The sequence below is a fragment of the Amphiprion ocellaris genome, chromosome 20 (assembly GCF_022539595.1).
Source record: "Amphiprion ocellaris isolate individual 3 ecotype Okinawa chromosome 20, ASM2253959v1, whole genome shotgun sequence".
Lineage (NCBI taxonomy): Eukaryota > Metazoa > Chordata > Actinopteri > Pomacentridae > Amphiprion > Amphiprion ocellaris.
Genome location: NC_072785.1, coordinates 30,174,806 through 30,198,928, shown reverse-complemented (window position 1 = coordinate 30,198,928; position 24,123 = coordinate 30,174,806). Strand labels below are relative to the sequence as shown.

Genomic DNA, 24,123 nt, shown 5'->3' with positions numbered 1-24,123 from the left:
AAACAGCATTCTTTGTGGTTATTCCATCTCAGGGGAATTCTGCCTGACCAACTCTGATTTGCCTGAAAGTTTTTTGTCATCATCTATGGATATTTAAAGTTTTATGTGTGAAAGTTGAGCTTTATTTGTCAAATACTTTCTGAGATAAATATCCTTTTAAAAAAATGGGTCGACCCACTTTTGTGTGATGGCCGAAGTGACGAAAAACAAGTTTTTCAGAAACTCAGATCTCAGGTTTACATGGATCAGATTTTGTTCCAGTATTTTTGTTTTTGTGGGACAAGTTGTCATACTTCCTCGATTAGCAATGAAAATTCCTTTTGTTGTTTGTTTTTGTAACTAATTATTGTATATTAACAAGTTTTTACATGTTTTATTTTGTATTATTGTCATTTGCAGCTAAATATGGTTCAGAAAATATCGCTAGTTGACTGTTACATTATCAATTTAATATGTGGTCAAAGATGAGACTTTGCATGATGACTTCATTTTTTTGATAGTTTACCTCATCCGTATTTACGGATTATTTTATCTACTTGTCTAATATTACAGAGTCTAAATCAATGATATGATGAAAAATAACAGTAAAAGTTTAAGTTTTTTATCTTTAATACTTCATAAGATATTGACATTAAAACAGCCTTAAATTTCAAAGTGCAAAAAACCGTGTTGAAAGTGGGTCGACAGGCAGTTTAAAAAATTCTTTATCTTGAGAAGAAAAAGAAATATCTTTTAAAATCTCCATATTTTGTGCTTTGAAAATTTCAGGCAAATTAGAGATGGTCGAATAGAAACTGTTTTAAGAATTTATTGATTTTTTGTTTTTGGTGCAGTACATCTGTTCTCTGCTGCCATCTAGGGGTTGACTTATGTGTTGCACTATGTTCATCAAGCTATCTTTACAAAAAAAGTACAAATATGCAATTTTTTAAATGTTAGATGCTAATAAGAAGATCAGGAAGGTTAAAATTCTACTCTTGAGTTCATGGGTAACCACAGAAAGATTCTGGGTTAAAGTAGTTTGGGGTAATTAATCGTCTATATTCTGTATTCTGACTGTTCTCCGTGTGTCGACCTCCACCAGGCCTGTTTCTCTGCGGATTACGCCGAGGCCGGGCAGCATCTGGAGGCCCTTAAGGAGCTCTGTGACACCCTGAGCCCCGAGGACGCCCACCGCCTGGCCCAGACTCAGCTCAGGGAGTGTGAGAAGAGGCTGGCCGCCATCCACCGGCAGTTCAGCGGAGACCAGGAAGCACCGCTAGCAGACTCCAGGTAAGAATGTAAATGTACAGGACATAAGAACAGTGGACAGGTCAGCTGAAAGAGTCTGATTTTACTCTAATAGAGTATAGTGTCCTAAACATCACAAGGAAGAAATAAAGCTAAACTGCAACTCCAGTTCTCTTTTAGTAACTAATAAGTGTGAATGTCAGGTTTAATAATGCATTAGAAAAAAAAGATATTTCAAGAATGAAAATGGTCGTTTTTGCCGTATTGCTGATTATCTAGTGAAGCAGTTTGTCGTTTAAGATTTGGGTCCATCGCACTTCATGATTCAAACAAAGTCGTCTTTTTGTTGTGTAAAGAAATCAGATACAGTGAGCTTTTATTGTTCTCACAATGGGAGGATTGCATTGTTAATAAACAATACAGTACACAACATAGTAAACTAAATAAATAAAAATAAACAAATATATCCATGAGCACTAGTTCAGATTGTCAAAATTCTTCTAGATATGGAAATAAAAATATTACACATATCAATGGTACTGCATAGATTCTTTTATGAGTAGAAATACTGAGAGACAAGTATTAATATTGCTCAGATTTTATCTATATTGCAACGATTTTTATCAAAATTGCACTGATTTTTATCTATATTTCAGAGATTTTTATCTATATTGCACAGGTGTTTATCTAGATTACACTGATTTTTAGCAATATTGCAAATTTGTATCTATATTGCACAATTTTCATCTAAATTGCAAATTTTTTCATCTATATACATATTTTTATCTATTTTGCACAGATTTTTATTGATATTGCACAGATTTTCTCTTCATCTAGTGTATCTAGTATAGATAAATTACTGATATTGCACTAATTCTTGTTTATGTAGAGGTTTGATATTGATAAATGTGTGTGTTTTTTTTTCTGTTTTGATGATATTTTTTTTGGTTTTCTAGGATTCCTGTTACTTTCATAGAGGATCTGGCTGCACCAAAGGAAGCTACAAAACCAAGTGACAAACCTCAAGTCTCTGCTGAGGTACGACTGTTAAAATCAAACTCTTTCTACATTTAAACTCCTATAAAACACACTTTTTAGCAAGACAAAATTGATAACAATAATAATTATCTATAATATGCTGTTATTGTTTTTCAGGTGACGATGAAGACAGTAACTGTAGAGATGAAGGAGGTTGAAAAACAGGCGTCTGTAGAAGAAGAACTCGCTAAAAAGGAGGCTTTAGATCGGTAGAGTGACTTTAATAGGCTTGTTATTAGAAGATATTCACCAAAAGCTGTCTGTTTTAGTGGCTAATTTCAGCATTTTTTGTTTTAAATCTCCAGATATGAGAATTCTAAAAGGACTCTGCAAACCCAGCTGCTTAAAAATGAGCAGAGCATCAAGGAGGTCCCGTCCGACTCGGTTTCTCTGAAAGGTCTCCACACAAGACTCCAGGAAATACAGGTAAAATATATTTATAGGTTTGTATATTAAGGCAGAAGTATTGTTTTTTCATGCGCTGTCCACATTAAAGAGTTTATTCTACTGAACTTTGTGTATTTGTAGCTGTAGATCCGTTTATTTAAAGTTTCTTCTTCTACTCAGAGCTAAAAATCTCTTATTTCAGCAGCTTTTGCATATAAGTTTATTTATGAGCATATTATTAAGGTTTTACTCAATATACAACTGCACTTTAGGATTAATATCTCTACCTCCTTATTATTTAGGACTTTCTATGACTGTTTTGTGACCTAATTGTTTATTGTTTTTTAAAAATATTTTCTGTTTTATTGTCTGATTGTTATTGCACACCCTACAAAAGTCACTTTGCATTTCACTACACATACTGTATGGACATGTTTTATTCTTAAAAACATGATGAAAAATGATTTTACAACTAATGGAGTGATGAAAACAAATATCCCAGAGTTAAATATGTGTACAAAATTAGATTAAAATACTTGAACTTTTAGAATTTTTTGATTTGCTTTCTGAAAATTAATGCAAATTAGTGCATTTTAACATGGAAAATTAATACATTATTGCTAATAATCAACTGGGAAAGTTTCATGTTGACTCTGTTCACCTGCAGGTTTTCCAATTAAATTCTCATTTATGACAACAACATGAATATGAATTAACTGTTAGGCCTCTGGAATTGAACAACAAGCCAGTAATCTTGAGTTAAACTTCTTTTTTGCAGTTCTTGAGGCAGGAGACTGAGTGTCTGTGGTCCGACTACACCAACCAGTGTTCCCAGTTGGGTGGAGGCTCGTCTCTGGACCAGGAGAAGGCCGAGCTGCAGGACCAGTGGCGCCTCCAGCAGTCCAGCCTCCAGCGGAGAGGAAGTTCTCTAGGTGCTGCTCTGAGACAGATCGACTCCACCGAGAACCACATGGTGGACTTCACCGACTGGCTGGACCGATACCTGAGGCAGCCCAAAGACGTCACGGCGTTCAGTCTGGCCAACAGCAACATCCTCAGAGACATCAAGGTCTGTTATCGGCCATATTTATATTTATTTAGTTTCATTTTTACCCCAGATGTTACCTGTGCAGGTGTTCTGAGGCTCAGATTTACTAGAAGTCAAATGCAGATAAAACAACATGATGTATAAAAATAACCAACAACAAAAGCTGTAAATACTCAAATAAATAAGGTATTGATGCAGCTTAGATCCTATATTATATTTATTTCAGATTCATGTATTTGACAATGTGAAAGTGTAAACATAAGTAGAAAAATTTGACTTGAAAATATGAACATAAATATAAAAACATGTCCTAAAAATATAAACATAAGTAGAAAAATATGTCCTGAAAATGTAAATAGAAGTAGAAAAAAAATGTCCGAAAATAGTTTATAGAAAATAAGATAACTTTTACAAACTTTTACCTCCTAAATATCACCATCTGTATCCATAATGTACTTTTATACTCATTTTTGAAGTATAAAATCAGGAAAAAGTTCATGGAAATGATAAAATTCGGAAAAACATCCTTTTTTTGCATAAGTTCTGACAAAACGAACATTTAATTCACATGACTGATGAGTTGTTTGTTTGTTTTGTTGTTTTTGTCTCAAAAAAAACAAAGAATAGTGGCTACTTTTCCAGTTGAAAACAATCCAATTTTCTCTTCTAACTAGAGAAAGTTTAGTTTGTATTGAAGTTTTTTAGTACATGTCAAAAGACTGGTTTTGTCTCTTATCTTTAACCCCTCCAAATTTTCTCGCCACATTTCAAAACTCCACATCAAATTTGCTTCATAGTTAAAAGAAAACGCTGCTTCTGTTTGGTTATTTTAAAGTTTGTTGCTCAAACAGTTAAAAAACTAATAATTACATCAATAACAATTAATCACAGCAATATAACCTCCTTCGTTTTCACCCTTCAAACTTCAGATCACATAGATAAAACACTTTTTGAAAGCCAAGATGCAAAACCTTTTCGCTAAATCATCAACTTATACTTAAAAGTTTGCTCTTTGTGCCAGTGATTTGTGTGTCAATTTAAGAAGATATGAAAAAATGAGGAAAAAATTGGTGTTAAACCACAAAACTGTAGAGGAAATGGGAGAAAACCTGATAGAAAACTGAAGAAATTTGCTGGACATGATTAGATTAGATTGAACTTTATAGTCGCAACATTTTACTAACACAACAAAATGGAGTTTAGCCTCCAACCAGAAGTACAAAAGCAGCAGTAAAGTGCTTTATTTACAGTATAAACAGAATAAACAGTCTAATCTAAACATACAGGTCGAGATAAATAGTGGCATAAACAGTATAAATAGTGGATTTAATTGATCTTATTACATAGATGAAGACTAAAATTCTACAGCAGTAAATAAAAACAGTCTGAATGCACGCTGGACTTGGAACCACACCAGAACTCTTTATCTGATTTTTCTGAAGGAGCTGGACGAGAACATCCAGAGCGAGCTGGACCAGTTGTCCCGCCTGGACCCAGAATCCAGTGACCTGGACCCCAGAGAGTGTTTCCCTCTGAGCCGGGAGGTGGAGACCCACAGAACCAGCCTGGACCAGCTCCGTCAGCAGGTCCGGAAGAGCGAAGCCGCCGCCCGAGCCCTGGACCGCTTCCTCATGTCGCTGCGGACGGTGGACGAGGACATCTCGGGGGTCCAGGGCGCCCCCTGCAGCGACGCCGTGGTGCTGCAGGACTGCCGCTCCAAGCTGGCTCTGATCCGGCAGAGCATCGACAGCCTGAAGGAGAAGGCCCCTCAGCTGGACCTGCTCCTCCAGGGGGCCCGGCTCACGGTGACCAGGGAGGGAGTCCCGGCCTCCTGCCTGGACATGGTGATGGCGCTGCTGAGGAGGCTGGAGGAGGCCGATGGTGGACTGGCCAACCAGCAGAAAGACCTCCAGAAGGAGACGCAGAGCAGATCTCTGGGCCTGAGGATGAGGACGATGCTGGGGGAGATGAGGAAGCTGCAGGAGACCATCGAGAGTCAAGGACTGAAGGAGCCCACCATGCCGGCGCTACAACACAGGTGAGAGTTTATGTTGGTATTTTAGTGATTCTGTTTTAATTACGTTTTTTTTTAATTGAGAAAATGATTTTTTATGATTCTTTCTTAACCTGCTAATAGCTCCACTCTTTTCTTCTCTGTTTTTGTTTTCAATTGAACCTTCACTTTAAAATGTATTGTAAGATTCTACTACAATCTAGTCTTTCTGTACTTCATGCACAAAAATTCTGAAATTTTGCCTATAAAAGTCAAAAATTGTATCTGATTTAAATTAGTTGCCATTACTGCCAAAGTACCAGTCAATCAATTACATAATCAGACTTTTCCTGTAACTAAAACGTGACACAAAGTGCTTTTTTCTAACCTTCATGCGCTCTAATAAAATCCAAAACCGTTCCTGATTTAAAGTAGTCACCATTCTTGACCAAGTATCAGTCAATTAATCAAGCAAACTTGATTCATTTAAACACTTTTCATACAAATTAAATGCAACACAAAGTGCTTTACAGTTTAAAAGGGATAAAAATGGAATAAAACAATAGAAACAACCGCCAACATCATGATATAAATTAAGTACTCAGAAACACAGATTTGAGCAAACGCTGTCCAAAATAATGCAAGCAATGAGGAAACACCAGATGAAATTAAATTAAATAACCTATGATTACATAAAATATTAATAAATAAAATAAAATATCTATTATTGAAAGACAGATATAGATAGATATGTGAAGGGCAACATAAAAGTCAAAATTCATGAAAACAAACAAAGGAAATACTGAAAAATTAAGAAATAACTGATACATTTTATCAGCTAAAATATGTGAATAGGTGAAAAAATGGCAAAATCCTAAATAAAATTACTTTCAAGAAGAGTAATAAATAAATAAAATCCATCAAATCAATCAAAATTTTGACTGGAAAGATTAGAAACACCAAATACTGCCAGAAATAGTCGTCTTGTGCAGCGATACTCTGCTCCCAGTGCTCCTGCAGCACTTTTAACTCTTCCTGTATGTCCCACTATGTAAATATGTCAAACATTTTGTCTGATTCAACTTTAATTTTCATTTTGGACAAGAAGAAGTTGCAAAGAGACTAATCCAGCAAATAGGGCCGAAGGAAAATAAGGATTGTGTCGCTGTGACCAAAAAAATCGTACGACAATTCATGATTTTTGCACTGAATGTTCTACGTAAGATGCCTAAAGTTGAATTTTGCGTTGTTAGTCTGACTCCGGAGGTGGAATTCATGATGCAAAACCACATGAATGTTGAAGCTGTTCCTCTGAAAATTGTTGTTTCTTCTCCTGATGGTAGCTTGAAGGTTGAAGGAGATCCACGGTGAAATCACAAATGTGTACCCGCAAAAACATCTGCAACATAAATCCTGACGTTTAAATACAATCTATTCTCCATGAACAGTCCCAGGACTTTTTGATCGCACCTCGTACTGTATCTTCTGAAGGATTACACCTTAAATTTATAGAATGATGTCTCGATAATGTGTTTTCCAGACTTCGTGCTCTGACAGATCGAGAAGGTCAGATTCAGGCTCAACACTCGGAGCTACAGAACCTCAGAGAACTTCAGGAGAAGCAAGGAGGAGGAGAAACTGTCCTGCAGGAGCTGGAAACTCAGTGGAGGGACACTCACAGAGCTTTTTCTGACAGGTAGGGTTGGTTCAAGAACCACTTTGACCTTAAATAAATAAAAGAATACCAACTGGAAAGCAGAAACACTGTCCTCACCTGGACTGGAGACTGGAGATGTGTCGTTGTTGCAGGAAGAAGCAGTGCAGCTCTCTGTTGGAGCTGCTGAAGAAGTTCCAGACCTGCCGAAGTCACCTGAGCAACAGCATCCAGAAGGCCGAGCAGACCATCAGCGACCAGGCGTCGTACATGGGCAAAGACAACCTGCAGAGGAGCATCGCAAAGGTGCAGAAACACAAAAATGGTCACGTTTTCTCTCAGATTCTCAATACAAAAACTCACCAGTGCAGTACACAGCAGCAGAATCAATCTAAACATGAGATAAATGTACCTTTGAGAGTAGAGGATGTTAACTTGTGTGTGTTTATTTCAGGTTGGGGATATCAAAGAAGAGCTGGCAGGTCTGGGGGAGCAGATGGAGGAGATTAGAGGAGTTTGTAAACAGCTACAGACTGAACTGAAGAAGATTCCAGACATCAGCGAGACGCCGTTTGAAGCCGAAGCCGAGACTCTGATGGACAACTGGCTGGACGTATGCAGCTTTTTATTTATTTCATGTTTATTACACAAAAACCGAAAAATTCAGCTGAACGTATTGGTTTAGCAGGTCCAAGGAAGAAGCTAATAATGTTGAAATAATAATAAACTTTATTTATGTTGCACCTTTTTTAAATAGTGTTTGAAAGTACTTTACGACAAATAATCTGAAAACCAAACTGCTGCACGTTATCAGACAGGCAGCAAAAAAGCTAAACACTATGTGCAAACTTCAGGACAAATAGTAAAACTAAATTAAATTGTTTAAAATATTAAAGAAGGCAAAATATTGTACGATCAGTTTATAAAGTACAAAATATTTATGAAATGTTAGATCAATAAAAGCAGCTACAAGTCATGAAAATATCAATAAAGGAGGAAAATTAGTTTGAAATAAAATGAAATAAGAACAAAAATAAAATCAGATCATGTAGTTAAAATGAGCCCAAAGAAAATTAAAAAAAAATCTAATAAATAATAATAAAATCATCTAAATTAAAGCTGATACCACATGGTTCCAAAAGCTTTCAGTTGGACTCTTTTTTTTAAAGTTTTATTTCATTTTTATTAGATTGGAAAAGGCAAGTTATTACGGTTTCCATTGCATATTTTGTTTACCTTAATAAAAAACGTCCTTATTACTGCTGCTTTTCTAAAATACCTTTTACATTATTACATGAGAACAGCAGAACTGGGGAGCTTAGTTTTTGTTCTGATCTTCACATCCTGCAAAAAACAAAGAGAATTTCTTAATTTCACTGCAAATTTTCAGTAAAATTAATCAAAAATAAATGAAAAGAAAAGCAGATTAAGAGAGCTGAATGTATCTAATTACAGATAGATTCAAGTGAAATCAGACCTTCTGGGTTTTATGCACTCTACTCTCTTTTTACACTAATCTTTTTGCTCTTTTAGGGACAAGTTCTACTTCTAACCATTTTCTCATAATGTTTTTTTTTTACAATATATCCTAAATACATAATCTTGCATTTTAAATAAATGTTCATGCCAAATACATTGTTAATATATTTATGGACATATTTAAAAAATGAGTTTTAGCTTCTGACTGAAAGAGTTACATCTTCAAAAGCTTGCTAAAGTTCTCGGTGCTGTGTCAGTCTGACATTACAGCTCTGTTTGTGGAAAATAGTGGAATTAAAACTCAAATTTGCACTGAAATCTAATTTAAAACCCTTGTTGAAACACTGTTTTAGCTGAATTTGACTTAGTATTTCTGGTTCGTGGTGTTTTTGCAGGTAACGGAGAAGACGGACTCCTACATGGACAACCTCAGAGTGGGTCTGGAGCTGTGGGAGAAGCAGCTGATGCTGGGTGGGGAGGTGGACAGCTGGGCTCGAGCTAAACTGGCCACGTTTGCTGAGAGTCACCCCTTCAACAATGAGCAACAAGTGCTGGCCATGAGGGTAAGAACAAAACGATGAAGTAGGATTCAATTTTCACTGCAGTATAAAGTCCTGCACCTCTGTGGAAACAACTACAACAGCTTTAACCAGAGGTAGAGAGAACTAGTAAAATGTCTTCTCTGCAGCATGACACAGTTAGAATGCAATAAATCATAAAAAAAAGACAAATTGAAAGTGTAATTTCTTTGATTACTTTACATGTAAGAGATATTTTACTACTTTTGCGGTACTTTTTACAGCTTCACTACTAGAAAGATGTTTCACCATGCTGAATGTATCTCCAACAACTTGTTTCTCTGTTCACTGCTTCTGAGCCATGCTGCATTTATTTACTGATCCAATATGTTTTGTTTTCGTCTAAAAATAACTTGAAACCTGCCCAAAATAACAGAAACTTGACCAAAATGACACTAAAATGATGAGTAAACTGTTCAAAATTACCTGAAATGTGTTCAGAATGGTCCAAAACTTGTTTAAAGTGACAATATTTGAGTGATTATGGACAATTTTGAGACTCCCTACTCATCATCTGTAGAAAGATGTTTCACCATGCTGAATGTATCTCCAACAACTTGCTCCTCTGTTCACTGTTTCTGAGCCATGCTGCATTTATTTATTGATCCAGTAGCTTTGATTTTCCTCAAAACACAACCTGCAATTCAACCAAAAACTCTTTGAATTTTTGTGACCTGACTGTTGATCACAGCTGAGTCAATCATGGTTTTTTTTTTTTTTTTTTTATTTTTTTACAGAAACTGGTTAAAGTTAAAGGTTAATTTTAGGCACATTTTTAGTAGAATAAAATGATTTTGATGAAATGTCCTGATTTTAAGCTTAGACTTGGTTAATTTTTCAGACTGAACTGCACGTTACACATGATAAATGCAGTGATGTTTCCAGTTTTTACAGTTTATAGAGCTGATGTTCTTTAGGATTTATATATACTTTATTCTCTTTCATTTTTCTTATACTCTTCTCTTCTTTTAAAGAAACAAACTGGGTTTTTGGAGAATTTACAGGCAGATTCACATCTTAAACCTAATTTTAAGTGTTATTTAATTAGAAATCTTTCCAGTGACACTTTTTGATCTGTATCGAACACGAGAGTTTAAATATTTACGGTATAAATGTTGTTCTGTAGGATGAGATCAATGCCAACGAGGAGAACATTGCTCACTTCCACAAGAAGTCTGCAGAGATCCAGGAGATGCTGCAGAGTCAGGAGGCTCCACTGGAACTGCAGGTGAGTAAAAACATTTATAGATTTTATTCTACAGCATTTTTGTCTGTTTTTTCAATACTGGACTCTTCTCCTCTCTGTGGACCTTCTAGGTGATGGAAACCCAGCTGAGGAAGAGGATGGAGCAGGTGAAGGAGCTGTTCACCGACTGCACCGACGTCTTCGAGGAGCTCGTCGCCGTGAAGAAACATCTGTTGGAGAAGATCGAGCAGTGCCAGTCCGCCGTGGAGAACATCCAGGGCTGCCTCAGTAAGATCGACGCTGCAGGACCGAAGGTTGAAGCCCAGATTCAGGTACGAAGCTGGTTCTTCTTTCACCTTTAGTGATGATGCTTCCACCGACTGACATGATGGTAACCGTAGCGGATTTACTGTCCAGGAGCTGAGCGACGATCTGGAGTCTCAGGAGGAGCAGGCCGAGGCTGTGCTGAAGGAAGTGGGGATGGTTTCCAGCGTGGCCAGTCCTCAGGTTCTGGAGGTTCTGTCGGTGGACTGCAGCCGGCTGAGGGAAGCCATCAACAGAACCAAAGACATGATCCACCTGAAGAGGGAGGAACGAGACAAAGGTCTACTCAAGGTCCTCAAAGGTTCGTTTGAATCTCCTGTTTCAGAAGATGATACACTTTGGAAAAAGCCAATATTGTGGGAAGATGTGATACAAAATGAGGTTATGATGTTAACATGCAGTGGTTTTATTCATATGTTTTCCTACATCTGTCTGCTTTGGGGAAATAAATACCAAAAGTCAAGGTGCATAAGGACGTCCCAAAAAATGTTGCTTCACAACCATGTTTTTCAGTCTTTTTCTCAACAGGTTTCTTCAAGAGAGACTTTATTATGGTATAACAAATTAAGACTGTGATAAAATTTTCATCAAACATATAAACTCAAAACTAAATAGTCTCTGAAGCAATCACAGAGATCTTTAAAAAGGTTGAAATTAAAAAAAAAAAAAACCAAACAGTGACTTTTGAGTTTTCAGAAACATAACCCTAATATACGTTTTGGCAGATGAAACAGCATTACTTTAATGCCATTTCTTGGATGAATATGCAGAATCATCTGTCAGTATAAAGTTCATGGTCCCATTGTGTTAATCAAAGTTTCCTAGTTTCATGGCCTCTTAAGTTCTTGTGAGTGATAACGTTTGATGACAGCTGATGACTCCTCTGAGCCAATTTGAATAGAACCCATTAGATCCACTCATTAGACTCAAACACTACAGTTGGAAAGTTGAATCAGAAAGTCACTTGGAGCTGTTTCAAAGCAACTTCAGATCCAAAATCATCTGTTTGTCCATCTAAAGTTCATGGTCCAGTTGTGTTACTGCCACCATCAGGAAGAAAACACAAACAATCACCTGCTGCTGAGAGATGATTGGCCAGGATGGTCAAGAGTCAACCAAGAATCATCAGAAAGCAGGTCTGAATGAATGAGAAGCTGCTGGAAAACAGCTGTCAGTGTCCACAGGGTTTTACATCAACATGAGCTGAGAGGATCCATGAAGAAGGAAGTTCTTCCTCTAGAAGCAGAACCTTAAAGCTCTACTGATCACATGGACAAGAAAAGGTTTACTGGAGGAAAATTCTGTGGTCAGATGGAAGAAAAGCTGAAGGTGAGGCCTTTAACCACAAGAACACCAAACCTATCATCAAGCATGGTGGTGGCAGTATCATGCTGTGTGAAAGTGGAGCTTTACATGAAGTAAATGGAATAATGAAGAAGGAGGATTCCCTTCACATTCATCATAAAAACCTAAAACCATCAGCAGAAGGTTGATCTTGGACACAGTTGGATGTTTCAACAAGACAATGAGTCCAAACACACATCAGACGTGGTAAAGAAATGGTTCAATCAGGCTGGAATGAAGGTTCTAGACTGGTCTCCCCAAAGTCCTGACTTAAACCCATCAAGAAGCTGTGGACTGATGAAGAAAGAAGTCTGAGTCAGAAAGACAACAAATTTAGTTGAACTGAACCAATTCTGTCCAGAAGAGTCAAAGATAAACCAGAAGATTGTACACGGAAACCAAAAGAACTGAACTGAGGAGAACATGGACCAATTTAACCAAATATTAACATTTCTTTATGGATATTTTTGACCCAACAGATTTTGTCATAGCTCCAGAACATCTGTAGAAGCTGTCATGACTTACATGGTCTTTACAGGTGGATGTAAACTTTTGTTCACAGTTGTACATGTAGTATGTCAGACACATTTATCCACCGTTGCACTGTAGAGGCTAAAACCTTAGTAATGTTGTATTTTTGAATCGTTTCTTGTTGTTTCCTCAGATGAAAGACAGTCCTTCGAGGGATGGGTCCAGGACTTACAGCTGGCCGTCAACGAGTGTTTCGAGAACCCTGAGAGCAAAGCCGATGTGGAAACATACGTCCAAAGACTGATAGTGAGTCGACAGGTGGATAAAGACGCTGTAGCTTGTTTTGTGATGGATCTAACTTCACGTTTTCCTTTGGTGTCCTTCAGGCTTTCCTGAAGTCTAAAGATGTGGAGCGACGTCTGGATCAGCTGAAGGATCAACTGCAGAGAGGAAACCAGCAGCTTCCTGCTCAGCAGCTGTCGGAGCTCAGTGATTGGCTGAAGGAGCAGCAGGAGGAGGTGGCCACGTTCAGAACCCACTGTCAGAACCGGCAGGAACAGATGGAGGCGCTGCTGAACGACCTGAACAGGTAATCATCATCTGTAGAAAGATGTTTCACCATGCTGAATGTATCTTCAACAACTTGCTCCTCTGTTCACTGTTTCTGAGCCATGCTGCATTTATTTTTTATCATTTTTGGACATTTTTGACTCATGTTGGACATGCGTCTGTCATTTTGGACAAATATTGAGTAATTTTAGGCTAATTTTCTTTACATTTTGGACATTTTTGACTCATCTTAGACATGTTTTTGTCATTTTGGATGAATTTTCACTCAATTATTTTAATTTTTTTGGGTCATTTTTAGGCACGTTTTGTTTGCATTTTGGACATTTTTGACACAAGTTTTTGTCATTTTGGAAAAGTTTTTTTCATTTAGGACAATTTTTCGGTGACCCTGGACACATTTTTGTAATTTTGGAGAAGTTTTAATTTTATTTAGGACCAATTTTGAGTGATCTTGGACACTTTGACATTTTGAAGGAATTTATGTTATTTTGAAAAGGTTTTGTGTAATTTTGAAATTGTTTTAATCATTTTCGGTAGGTTTATGTCAATTTGGATGAATTCAGTCATTTTGACACTTTTAAAAAATGATTTTATTCAGGTTTTTGTCAAATTTTAAGTGGCTTTGAATAGAAATATTTCTGTTTTCAGAGGCTGGAAGCTTTTTCTCTCTACTCTGCTCATCATCTGTAGAAAGATGTTTCACCATGCTGAATGTATCTCCAACAACCTTCTCCTCTGTTCACTGTTTCTGAGCCATGCTGCATTTATTTATTGATCCAGTAGCTTTGATTTTCCTTCCAATCTTTATGTGAAAACACTGTTGGTCACAGCTGAGTTAATCCCGGCTTCTCAGTTGAACAGAATTTTAGTTATTTTACAGAATCTGTTCACAGTAAACCCTTAGTTCAGACACATTTTTATATGAGACATGTAGGATAAAATGATTTTAATGAAATTTATTGTTTTAAATTTGGGTAATTCTCTTGACAGAACTGCACGTCTGTTTGAAACTTTTTAAGCTTGTCTTTTTCCTACACTGTTTGCTCATGAAATCAATGTGCAAAGAGTTCCTTTGTCTTGTAATTTTAACCACAAAAAGTGTTTTCTGACTTTTGTATTTTGTTGTTTAGTCTGCAGAAGCAGCACGACAGCTTTCGCGAATGGCTTCAGAACAAAGAGAAACAATCTCTGGTGTCGGAGAAAATCAAAGCTCTGCTTAAAGACCTTCAGGACGAGAGGTGATCTTCAGCATTCACACACAGACTGACACAATGATTGAAAATTTACTCAAAATGACTCAAAATTAATGGAAAATGACAAAAACAAAATCTTAAAATTGACTCAAAACTTGACCAGGATGATGCAAAATTTGCTTGAAATGACTCAAAATTTGTTTAAAATGACAAAAAAATCTTTAAATTGACTCAAAACTTGACCAGAATGATGCAAAATTTGCTCAAAATCAGTCAAAATTGTTTATAATGACTAAAAAATCTTCCGAATTTATTTAAAATAGCAAACAAATCTTCAAAATGTGTTTAGTGACAAAAAAATCTTCAGATTGACTCAAAACTTGACCAGAATGATCCAAAATTTTGCACAGAATGACTCAAAGTTAGTTTAAAATGACAAAAATATCTCCAGAATTGCTCAAAATTTGTTCAAAATGATGCAAAATCTAATGAAAACGACTCCAGACTTTTTTGTTTAATCTTCAAAATGATGCAAAAAATCTTCCAAACAGCTCAAACTTTGTTAAAATCACTTAATATTTGTCCAGTTGATTTATAATTGCTTCAGAATGACTCAAAATGTGTAAAAAAATTATTAGAATTATTAGAAAATATTATGCAAATACCTGTTTGTACAGGTGATTAAAGCTGAGGTATTTGGTCAAAACCAAGTTGAACAAACTTTCCAATGGGACAGAATAAAACCTCAAACTGTTGATTCTCAGAGCTTCACTGATTCACTAAACTCAGTGTTTATCTTCTAAACCTTCTGTCTGTTTTTACAGCAGCAGATCTGAAACCCTCAGTGAACTTCTAGCTTCGGTACGAAAACAAGGAGTCCGAGGAGAAACTCTCCTGAAGGACGGAGATAATTTAATCCAGCGCTGCAGAAACCTGGAGGCTCGACTGCAGAAACAAGCCGAAGCTCAGGACGTCCTGGAGGGAGAGTTTGATCAGTTTAACGTCCAGACTGAGAGCACCAGAACCTGGATCAGTGACCTGATGAAACCCCTGAAGACTCCAGGAAGAGTGGAGGACATGAAGGACAAAGCTGTGGTTAGTGGACGGAGTTTAGACCTCGTCTGGTCGATATTAACTTGTGGAAAAAATAATTAACCTTTAATCCTGAATTTAACCAACCATGACCAAAAACAAACCAGCGTTTTTCCCTGTTTTTATTTAAATATGCAAAATAGACATCATTTATACCTAAAAATGCCCCAATTTGCATTAGTTCCCAAACAGAAACCTGAATATTTGATAAAAACCATCTTCTTTTTTTGTACACATTTTAAACTAAAATGTTTTTTACTGAGGATGTCAGTTTTTAACACTCTATTAGTCTAAAAATTGTGTTTTATTCACTGCATTAGTCAGAAAATGCTGTCAACAGCCAGAAAAAATAAACTATTTTCACCTTTTTTAGGAATAAAATTATTTTATTGCTGTTTTATTCCATTATTTTTAAAAATATTTTATTATTTTATTCAGTGAATTAGTCAGGAAATTCTTCCAACAGCCAGGAAAAAATGCCTTTTTTAAAGGAATATTTAAAATGTTTTGTTTTATTGCTGTTCTATTTCTATTTTTAAAAATTATTTTATTACTATTTTTATTATTTTATTCATTGCATTAGTCAGAAAATACTGTCAACAGCCAGAAAAAATAAACTACATTTTTTTAGGAATAAAAAGTTACATTTTTTTTTGCTGTTTTATTCCATTTTTTAAAATTATTCTATTACTGTTTTTTATTATTTTATTCAAAGCATGAGTCAGAAAATACTGCAACAACAACAAAAAAATATTTTCTCGTCTTCAGGCTGTCCTGAGCTTCTGACTTTCAGAATGCAGACAGAAATAAGACTAGAAAGTTTAAAAGTGATGCTGAAGTGCAGATTTCTGGCTCAGAGCAGGAAAATAAACTGATTTACAGATGCAAATACTCAAAGTGTAATAAAATAAACATCTAAATGTGAATTTTGGACTTAATTTTGCAATAAAAACAGCGCTTTTGTCTGTTTTTCTTTGTCTTCAGGCCGTCTTGAGCTTCCAGCCTTAAGCATATAAACAGGAATAAGACTGGAACATTTAGAAGTGATGCTGAAGTGCAGATTTCTGGCTCAGAGTAGGAAAAGAAATTTAAAAAACCTCAGATTTACTGATGCAAATGCTTAAACTTCAATGAAATAAGCATCTAAATGTGAATTTTGGACTTAATGTTGCATTATAAACTACGCTTTTGCCTTTTTTTCTCTCAAAATTCGTACATTTCTGTCCACCAGGCCGTCTTGAGCTTCTGACCTTCAGAATATTGACAGAAATAAGACTGGGAAGTTTGAAAGTGATGCTGAATTTCAGATTTATGGCTCAGAGTAGAAAAAGAACAATAAAATAAACCTCTAAATGTGGATTTTGGACTTAATTTTGCATTAAAAAGACCCTTTCTCCTGTTTTTCTTTGTCTTCAGGCCGTCCTGAGCTCCAAACCCGATGGAGACTCCAGACTGAGTGACCTGAGGAGACGGAGTGAACGTTTGACCAATCAGGAGGATCTGGAGGAAACCAGGAAGCTGAAGGTCCAGCAGATGGTCAGAGAAGCTGTGAACCAGTGGAGGGAAACTCTGCAGGCTGCTGAGGAAACTCTGAACACGGCCGAGAAACGAGCTCTGGTGGACAAAGACCTGGACGAGTTCCAAACCCGGAACGAGGACCTCCAGTCCTGGATCAGAGACCAGGACCAGAACCTCAGGTTTCTTGGAGGCCACATGCAGGTAGAAGAGAAGCTGCAGGTTGCTCAGGTGAGTTTAATGAAGCTCGATAAGTTGTTTTTTTTAGTATAAATCTGTATCTTAAAGCCACATCTTCGTCTTTTCAGTCGGTTCTGAGCTCCAGACCCGATGCAGAGTCGAAGCTCCAGAACCTGAAGCAGCAAACTAAGACCCTGTGTGAGAACCAGAACCTGGAGGAGACCAGGAGGCAGCAGCTTCAGGACTCCGTCAGGAACACAGAAGATCAGTGGAGGAACGTCCTGCAGGCGGCCGAGCAGAACCTGAGGCAGGCGGAGAGCGAAGCTGCAGCCGAGAGAGACTTTGACACTTTTAAAAGAGAAAGTGAAAGCGTCCAGTCGTGGATCAGAGACCAGAAACAGAAACTGCTGGGACTCGGGAGTCACATGCAGTTTGAAGAAAGACTTCAGGCGGCACAGGTGAGATCACGTTTCTTTATTCTGGTTATTCATTTAATGATGGCCTTGCAGTTTTGCTTTGAGCAGTTAAATAAAATTAGAAAATGAATCTTTTTCTTTTGCTCTCTGCATAAAAACTGTGAAAATAACAGCAAATATCTGCAAAATAGTATTTTTAGTGAAGTTAAATACATTAAAATAGTGTCATTTTATTGTAACGTACATTTTTTTCTTTTAAATAGCTGAAAAATGATGTTTTTTGTGTTTTAACGACAGTAAGCAACAGATAAATTACTACTATATAATGACCATATGTAAATAATATCCACGTTTGTAGTTTTTGAAGTTTTTTCTAAATTTCTCAATTTTTCTGTGATTTTACTGGATATTATTTGTAATGTAGCATTTTAAAAAACAGTTATAATAATTTTCTTTTCAATAACTGCAAATATCTGTAAATTAATTCTATTTTTACTGATTTAAATAAAGCAAAATAGAGTAATTTTATGGTCACGACCAAACAAATAAAATATTTATCCCATTTTGAATGCTTAATATAATTTTTTCTTTCAAATCCCCAACAAATGAGTTTTTTGTGTTTTAACTAAAGTGTAAAACTAATAAATTACTACTATATAATTACCACATGTAAAAAAATATCATATTTGTAGTTTTGGCTTGTTTTTCTACAGTCAATCTAAATGTATGTCTTTTTCTGTGATTTTACTGGATACTATTTGTATTTTGTAAGAAAACAGGAAAAATCTGCAAAATGACTGTTAAAAGAAATCTTAACAATCTTTTAATCCCTTATATAAACAACTTTCCTTTCCAATAACTGCAAATATCTGTAAATTAATGATACTTTTGTTGATTTAAACACTGAAAAATGGGGCGACAAAAACCTATGTGCTATTTGTAAAAACGCCAACTTTTGATTATTTTCCGTTTTGGCCATTTTTTTTTTCATTTAACATTCAAATTAATATTTTGATGTGATTTCACAAAATATGATTTGTAATTTAGCAAAACAGGAAATATCTGTAAAGTAACACTAAAAAATTATTTACTATTTTCAGTGTAATAATTTCTTTCAAATGCCCTTAAAATAAAGATATTTTCACAGATTTAAACACAATAGAAATAATATAATTTTACAGTCAAATGTATAAAAACAAACTATCTAGTTGTGAACATTAATTGTAGTTTTGACCTTTTTTTTTTTTTTTTTTTACAATCAACATGTAAATTAATACTTTTTTCTGTGGTTTTACTCAATATCTGTAATTTAAGAAAATGAAAAATTTGTCAAATAACGGTTTAAAAATTATTCCCCCTTTTTCAACGTTGTAAAAGAACAAACTAGTTTGGATGTTTTTGTGATCATTTCCATTTTTGGTGACTGTTTTTTTTTTTACATTTAATGTGCAAATTAATACTTAATTATCTGTGATTTACCAAAACAGAGAAAATCTGTAAAATTGCAGTCAAAAATGAGAGTTAAAAACCGTCAAAATGTATTTATTTTTTACCATAAATATCCTGCAGTATGGATCAGTCCCAAGTTTGTAATCAAAGTAAAGAGCAGCTGTTGGCGCTAACTTTCCACATCATCAACTTTTTCTGCGTCTTTGCCTTCAGGCCGTTTTAAATTCCAAACCTAAAGCCGAGTCGAAGCTTCTCGACCTGAAGAGACGATCTGAGAGTCTGATGGATCGGCTGGATGAAATCAGGAAACCGGAGGTGGAGCAGCAGCTGAGAAACGCCGAGCTTCAGTGGACGGCGGCTCTGCAGGCGGCCAGACAGGCGGAACTACGGAGTCTGTCGGACGACTTCGACGCTCAGAGCAAAAACACCGAATCCTGGATCAGAGAGCGACAGCAGAAGCTGCAGTCTGTCGGCGGCAACGCGACTCCTGAAGAGAGAAGCAGCACAGCTCAGGTGTGTTTCAACACAAATACTGTAGATCAGGGGTGATGATTAAGATTTACTGGGGTCATAAATGACCCCACTTGGGCATTTTAGTCGCTAAAATAGCTTGGTCGCTTGAGGGTTAATTAAAAGTCTGAGTATATAACCAGCAGTAGCTGTTTCATCTGATGAACGTTGTTGTTTTTGAAGACCGTCCTGACCTCCAGACCTGAGGGCGACTGTCAGGTGAACAACCTGAGGAGACGAGGACAGAGTCTGTGCAACCATCCGGATGTTGATGAAGGAAGGAAAGTCCAGGTTCAGCAGACGGTGAAGGACACCGAGGAGACGTGGAGGTCGATTCTGCAAACAGCCAAACAGATCGAAGCTGCTGCAGGAACTCAGATCACCCAGAAGGCCGAGAAGAGGAAGTTGGAGGTGAGAGAACGTGTTTAGATCTTAGCATTTATAAGTTAAGGTCATGGTCATGTAATAAAGGCAGCAAGTATAGTGACCTCTAAGTGGTCAGCTGTGCCTGTAAAATGGCTTTGTGACTCTGTTCTCTGATAGTTGTCATTTTGTACTTTGAAACACCTCATGACGTGGTTTTCCTGGGGTTTTTTCAGCTGAAAGAATTTGATACCCATCAGCAGGAAACTGATCGTTGGCTTCAGGACCTCCGACAACAACTGGACTCTCTGAGAAACCAAACCAAACCTGAAGACAAACTACGAGCTGCACAGGTGAGCTGAGACACTGCCAGCAGTGAGAGTGAAGGAGAAACGGTGTCAACGTTATGGCAATGAAAGTGGAACATTTAGCAGCTAAAGAGCAGATTTTTCCTTCAGGAGCAAGAAAATGGTCAAAAAAAATGTTCATCCGTGTTCCCTGAAGATGATAAATGTCTTGTTTTTTGCAAAGATATTCAGTTTACTGTCACGGGAAGGAATGAAAACAGAAACTATTCACATTTAGGAAGCTGCAATCACAGAATTTCCCTTTTAACCAAAAAGTGACTCAAACTGATTAATTAATTACCAAAATAGTTGAATAATTTATTGGTTGACGACTACTCCATTAATAATTGCAGCTCAGATGTTCATCTGTGGGATATAACCTGTTGTTGTGGATTTTTTTTTTCTGTCACACGGTGGCCAAAATTAAGTTAATTAATTCTGCTTTCTGGAGCATTTATTGTGCTGCAATCAGCCAAGTATTACCAGAAGTGATGACTTTCTTCATCTCACCCCTAGAACATTATGAGCTCCAAGCCTGAAGGAGACTCCAAACTCCAGAAGCTCACGAGACAAAACCAGAGTTTGTCTGCTCAGGACCTCGACGAACACAAAAGACAAGAGCTTCAGCAGAAAGTGAGGAACGCCGAGGAGCAGTGGGCTAAAATCCTGCAGGAAGCTAAACAAGCCGTGGGTCAGGCTGAGCGTCAGTGCGCTCTGCACGGTCAGCTGAAGGACTTCGAAGTCCTGAAAGAAAACACCAGAACCTGGCTGCAGGAGAAGCAGCAGAGCCTCGACTCTCTGGACAGTCAGACGGACCCAGAACAGACAATAAACACTGCACAGGTCAGTCTGAAGAAGAAAAAGGAAGGAAAGACATGTACAAATATGTCTGATATATATGTGTCTTGTCTAACGTTAAAAAATAAAGTTTATTACTACAGGTGCATCTCATGTAATTTGAATATAGTGGGAAAAATTCAATATTTTTTCAAAATTAGCTATTCTATGTAAGGAAAATAAAACACGACAGACTTTGCTTAATGTTTATAAAATATAAATATGAAAAAGACAAAAAAGAACTGACATATTTCAAGCCTTTTTTGTTTTAACTTTGACTATAACAGCATACAGCTCACAAACTCCATCAAAATATATCTTAGAATATTTCAGTGGATTCATTAAAATTAAGATTTATAATGCAAAAATATCCAAACTCTGCTCTTTTCAGGGCTACGAGGGAGTATCTAGAGGTCCTTGAATAAAAAATTCTAATATTTGAGATTGGTTTCATCAACTGTAAGCCGTCAAAGTTAGAACAAACAAAGGCTTGAAATATTTCAGTTTTTGCATAATGAGTCTGCAAAATATGCAGTTTTCACTTTGAGCAATGTCTGATGGAAAACTTTTACTTTTGCCACCATGCTTTACCTCATGATGCTGCCACCACCATGCTCCACATTGTGATACTACCTTATTCTAATTAGGTGAGATGCACCTGTATAACATTAAAGCTATTTAAATTGCAAGATTTAGCCATCATTAACATTAAATATGCAGGCTTTGGTCATTTTTGCTTTGTTTTTAATGTTGCATCTCCTCACTTGCATACTTTCCTGAATGTTAAGCTACATAAATTAGTTTTTTGTGAGTCTTTTTCATATGAATATTTTAGAAAAAGTAAGAAAATGTCGTGTTTTATTTACCGTGTCTGCCATCATAACTGAGATTTATATTTTACTTTCAGACCGTCCTGAGCTGTAAACCCGAGGGAGACTCCAAGCTAACAGAGCTGAAGAAGCAAAGCCAGAGTCTGTCCGACCAGGAGGACCTTGAGGAGAACACCAGACGGGAGGCTCAGCAGACAGTGAAAGACTCGGAGGAACAGTGGAAGACGGTTCTGCAGACAGCTGAGAACACTCTGCAGAAGGCCGAGGTCCAGTACTCGCTGTCCAGAGAGCTGGAGGCCTTCAGAGCCCAGGCAGGAAGCACCAAAACCTGGGTGGAAGGTCTGCAGAAGCAGGCCGATTCCAAGGGCAGTGGAAATCGAGGCAGCAAGGCTCAGATAGAGGGGAGACTGAACACAGCACAGGTAAAACATAGAGTATATAAACATGTACAAAGTGTTGTATACCAAAATGTTAGGCAAGTACATTTAGTCTACTTACAGTGCCTATAAAAAGTATTCACCACTTCATGGTAAAGAGGAAGCTACTGTTGAAAAAAGTTTGTATTAAATCGCTAGTTCACCAGAAGACGTATGGAGACTCTGAAGTCAACTGGAAGAAGGTTATTTGGTCTGAAGAGACCAGGATGGAGCTTTTTGGTTATCAGACTAGATGCAAACACACCATCCCCATCCGTGAAGCGTGGTGGTGGCAGCATCATGATGTGTAGCATGGTGGTGGCGGCATCATGATGTGAAGCATGGTGGTGGCGGCATCATGATGTGAAGCATGGTGGTGGTGGCATCATGACGCGAAGCATGGAAGTGGCGGCATCATGACGTGAAGCATGGTGGTGGCGGCATCATGATGTGAAGCATGGTGGTGGTGGCATGATGTGTAGCATGGTGGTGGCAGCATCATGATGCGAAGCATGGAAGTGGCGGCATCATGACGTGAAGCACGGTGGTGGCAGCATCATGACGTGAAGCACGGTGGTGGCAGCATCATGACGTGAAGCACGGTGGTGGCAGCATCATGATGTGAAGCACGGTGGTGGCAGCATCATGATGTGAAGCACGGTGGTGGCAGCATCATGATGTGAAGCACGGTGGTGGCAGCATCATGATGTGAAGCACGGTGGTGGCAGCATCATGATGTGAAGCACGGTGGTGGCAGCATCATGATGTGAAGCATGGAGGTGGCAGCATCATGATGTGAAGCATGGAGGTGGCAGCATCATGATGTGAAGCATGGTGGTGGCAGCATCATGATGTGAAGCATGGTGGTGGCAGCATCATGATGTGAAGCATGGTGGTGGCAGCATCATGATGTGAAGCATGGAGGTGGCAGCATCATGATGTGAAGCATGGAGGTGGCAGCATCATGATGTGAAGCATGGAGGTGGCAGCATCATGATGTGAAGCATGGAGGTGGCAGCATCATGATGTGAAGCATGGTGGTGGCAGCATCAAAATGTTTCTCAGCAGCAGGTCCTGGAAGGGTTGTAAAAGTAGAAGGTAGCTTGTTTTGTTAAAAGCAACAAATTAAATTGAAACTGTAAGGAAAACCTTAGAAAGGATGTAAATACTTTTTATAGACACTGTATGTGCTTATCAGGTTTATTAACTTCAGCAAAAAAAAAAATTAACTATTTTCCAAACTGTGAATATCTTCCTTTGGATTCGTATCCAATAATAATCTTTGTTTTCAGGCCATTTTGAGCTCCAGGTCCAACGGTGAGACTCAGGTGATGGAGCTGAAGAAACGAGTTCAGAGTCTCTGTAACCAGAAGGACTTGGAGGAGGACAAGAAGATGGAGGTCCAGCAGACAGTCAGAGACGCTGAGAACCAGTGGAGGAAAGTCCTGAAGACTGCTGAGGAGACGCAGAGGTACAGAAAGATGGTTTAATATATTATTGTTTGTAACTTCCTGTTAGAGATTATTAATATCATAACAAGTTCTAACTTGAGCAGCAGCTCCTAGAAGAACTTTTATAAGACTAACAAGCTAAAAAAACGAGCTAAGGTGTAGTAAAACACTATAATGTTCATTACAAACTGAGCGCAGCAGAGTTCGTTTATTCATTCAACC

At 37.4% G+C, this 24,123-nt stretch overlaps 1 protein-coding gene across 14 annotated transcripts in view; it reads left to right on the top strand.

Moving 5' to 3' along the window:
- The window catches only part of syne2b (spectrin repeat containing, nuclear envelope 2b), a 212,925-nt gene that overhangs the window by 61,415 nt on the left and 127,387 nt on the right, over positions 1–24,123 (top strand). For 13 of the 14 annotated variants that reach the window (XM_055005580.1, XM_055005576.1, XM_055005571.1 and 10 more), the window contains 25 exons: positions 1,085–1,272; positions 2,187–2,268; positions 2,386–2,477; positions 2,574–2,694; positions 3,434–3,724; positions 5,146–5,741; positions 7,237–7,392; positions 7,506–7,656; positions 7,805–7,963; positions 9,225–9,392; positions 10,534–10,635; positions 10,725–10,925; positions 11,011–11,218; positions 12,926–13,038; positions 13,119–13,321; positions 14,433–14,540; positions 15,320–15,590; positions 17,004–17,333; positions 17,411–17,740; positions 19,361–19,660; positions 19,841–20,068; positions 20,257–20,373; positions 20,884–21,210; positions 22,112–22,456; positions 23,743–23,921. In XM_055005580.1, the coding sequence (XP_054861555.1) occupies positions 1,085–1,272; positions 2,187–2,268; positions 2,386–2,477; positions 2,574–2,694; positions 3,434–3,724; positions 5,146–5,741; positions 7,237–7,392; positions 7,506–7,656; positions 7,805–7,963; positions 9,225–9,392; positions 10,534–10,635; positions 10,725–10,925; positions 11,011–11,218; positions 12,926–13,038; positions 13,119–13,321; positions 14,433–14,540; positions 15,320–15,590; positions 17,004–17,333; positions 17,411–17,740; positions 19,361–19,660; positions 19,841–20,068; positions 20,257–20,373; positions 20,884–21,210; positions 22,112–22,456; positions 23,743–23,921 (5,366 nt within the window). The remainder of the gene's footprint in view (positions 1–1,084; positions 1,273–2,186; positions 2,269–2,385; positions 2,478–2,573; positions 2,695–3,433; positions 3,725–5,145; positions 5,742–7,236; positions 7,393–7,505; positions 7,657–7,804; positions 7,964–9,224; positions 9,393–10,533; positions 10,636–10,724; positions 10,926–11,010; positions 11,219–12,925; positions 13,039–13,118; positions 13,322–14,432; positions 14,541–15,319; positions 15,591–17,003; positions 17,334–17,410; positions 17,741–19,360; positions 19,661–19,840; positions 20,069–20,256; positions 20,374–20,883; positions 21,211–22,111; positions 22,457–23,742; positions 23,922–24,123) is intronic. The other variant, XM_055005572.1, reaches the window with a different exon arrangement.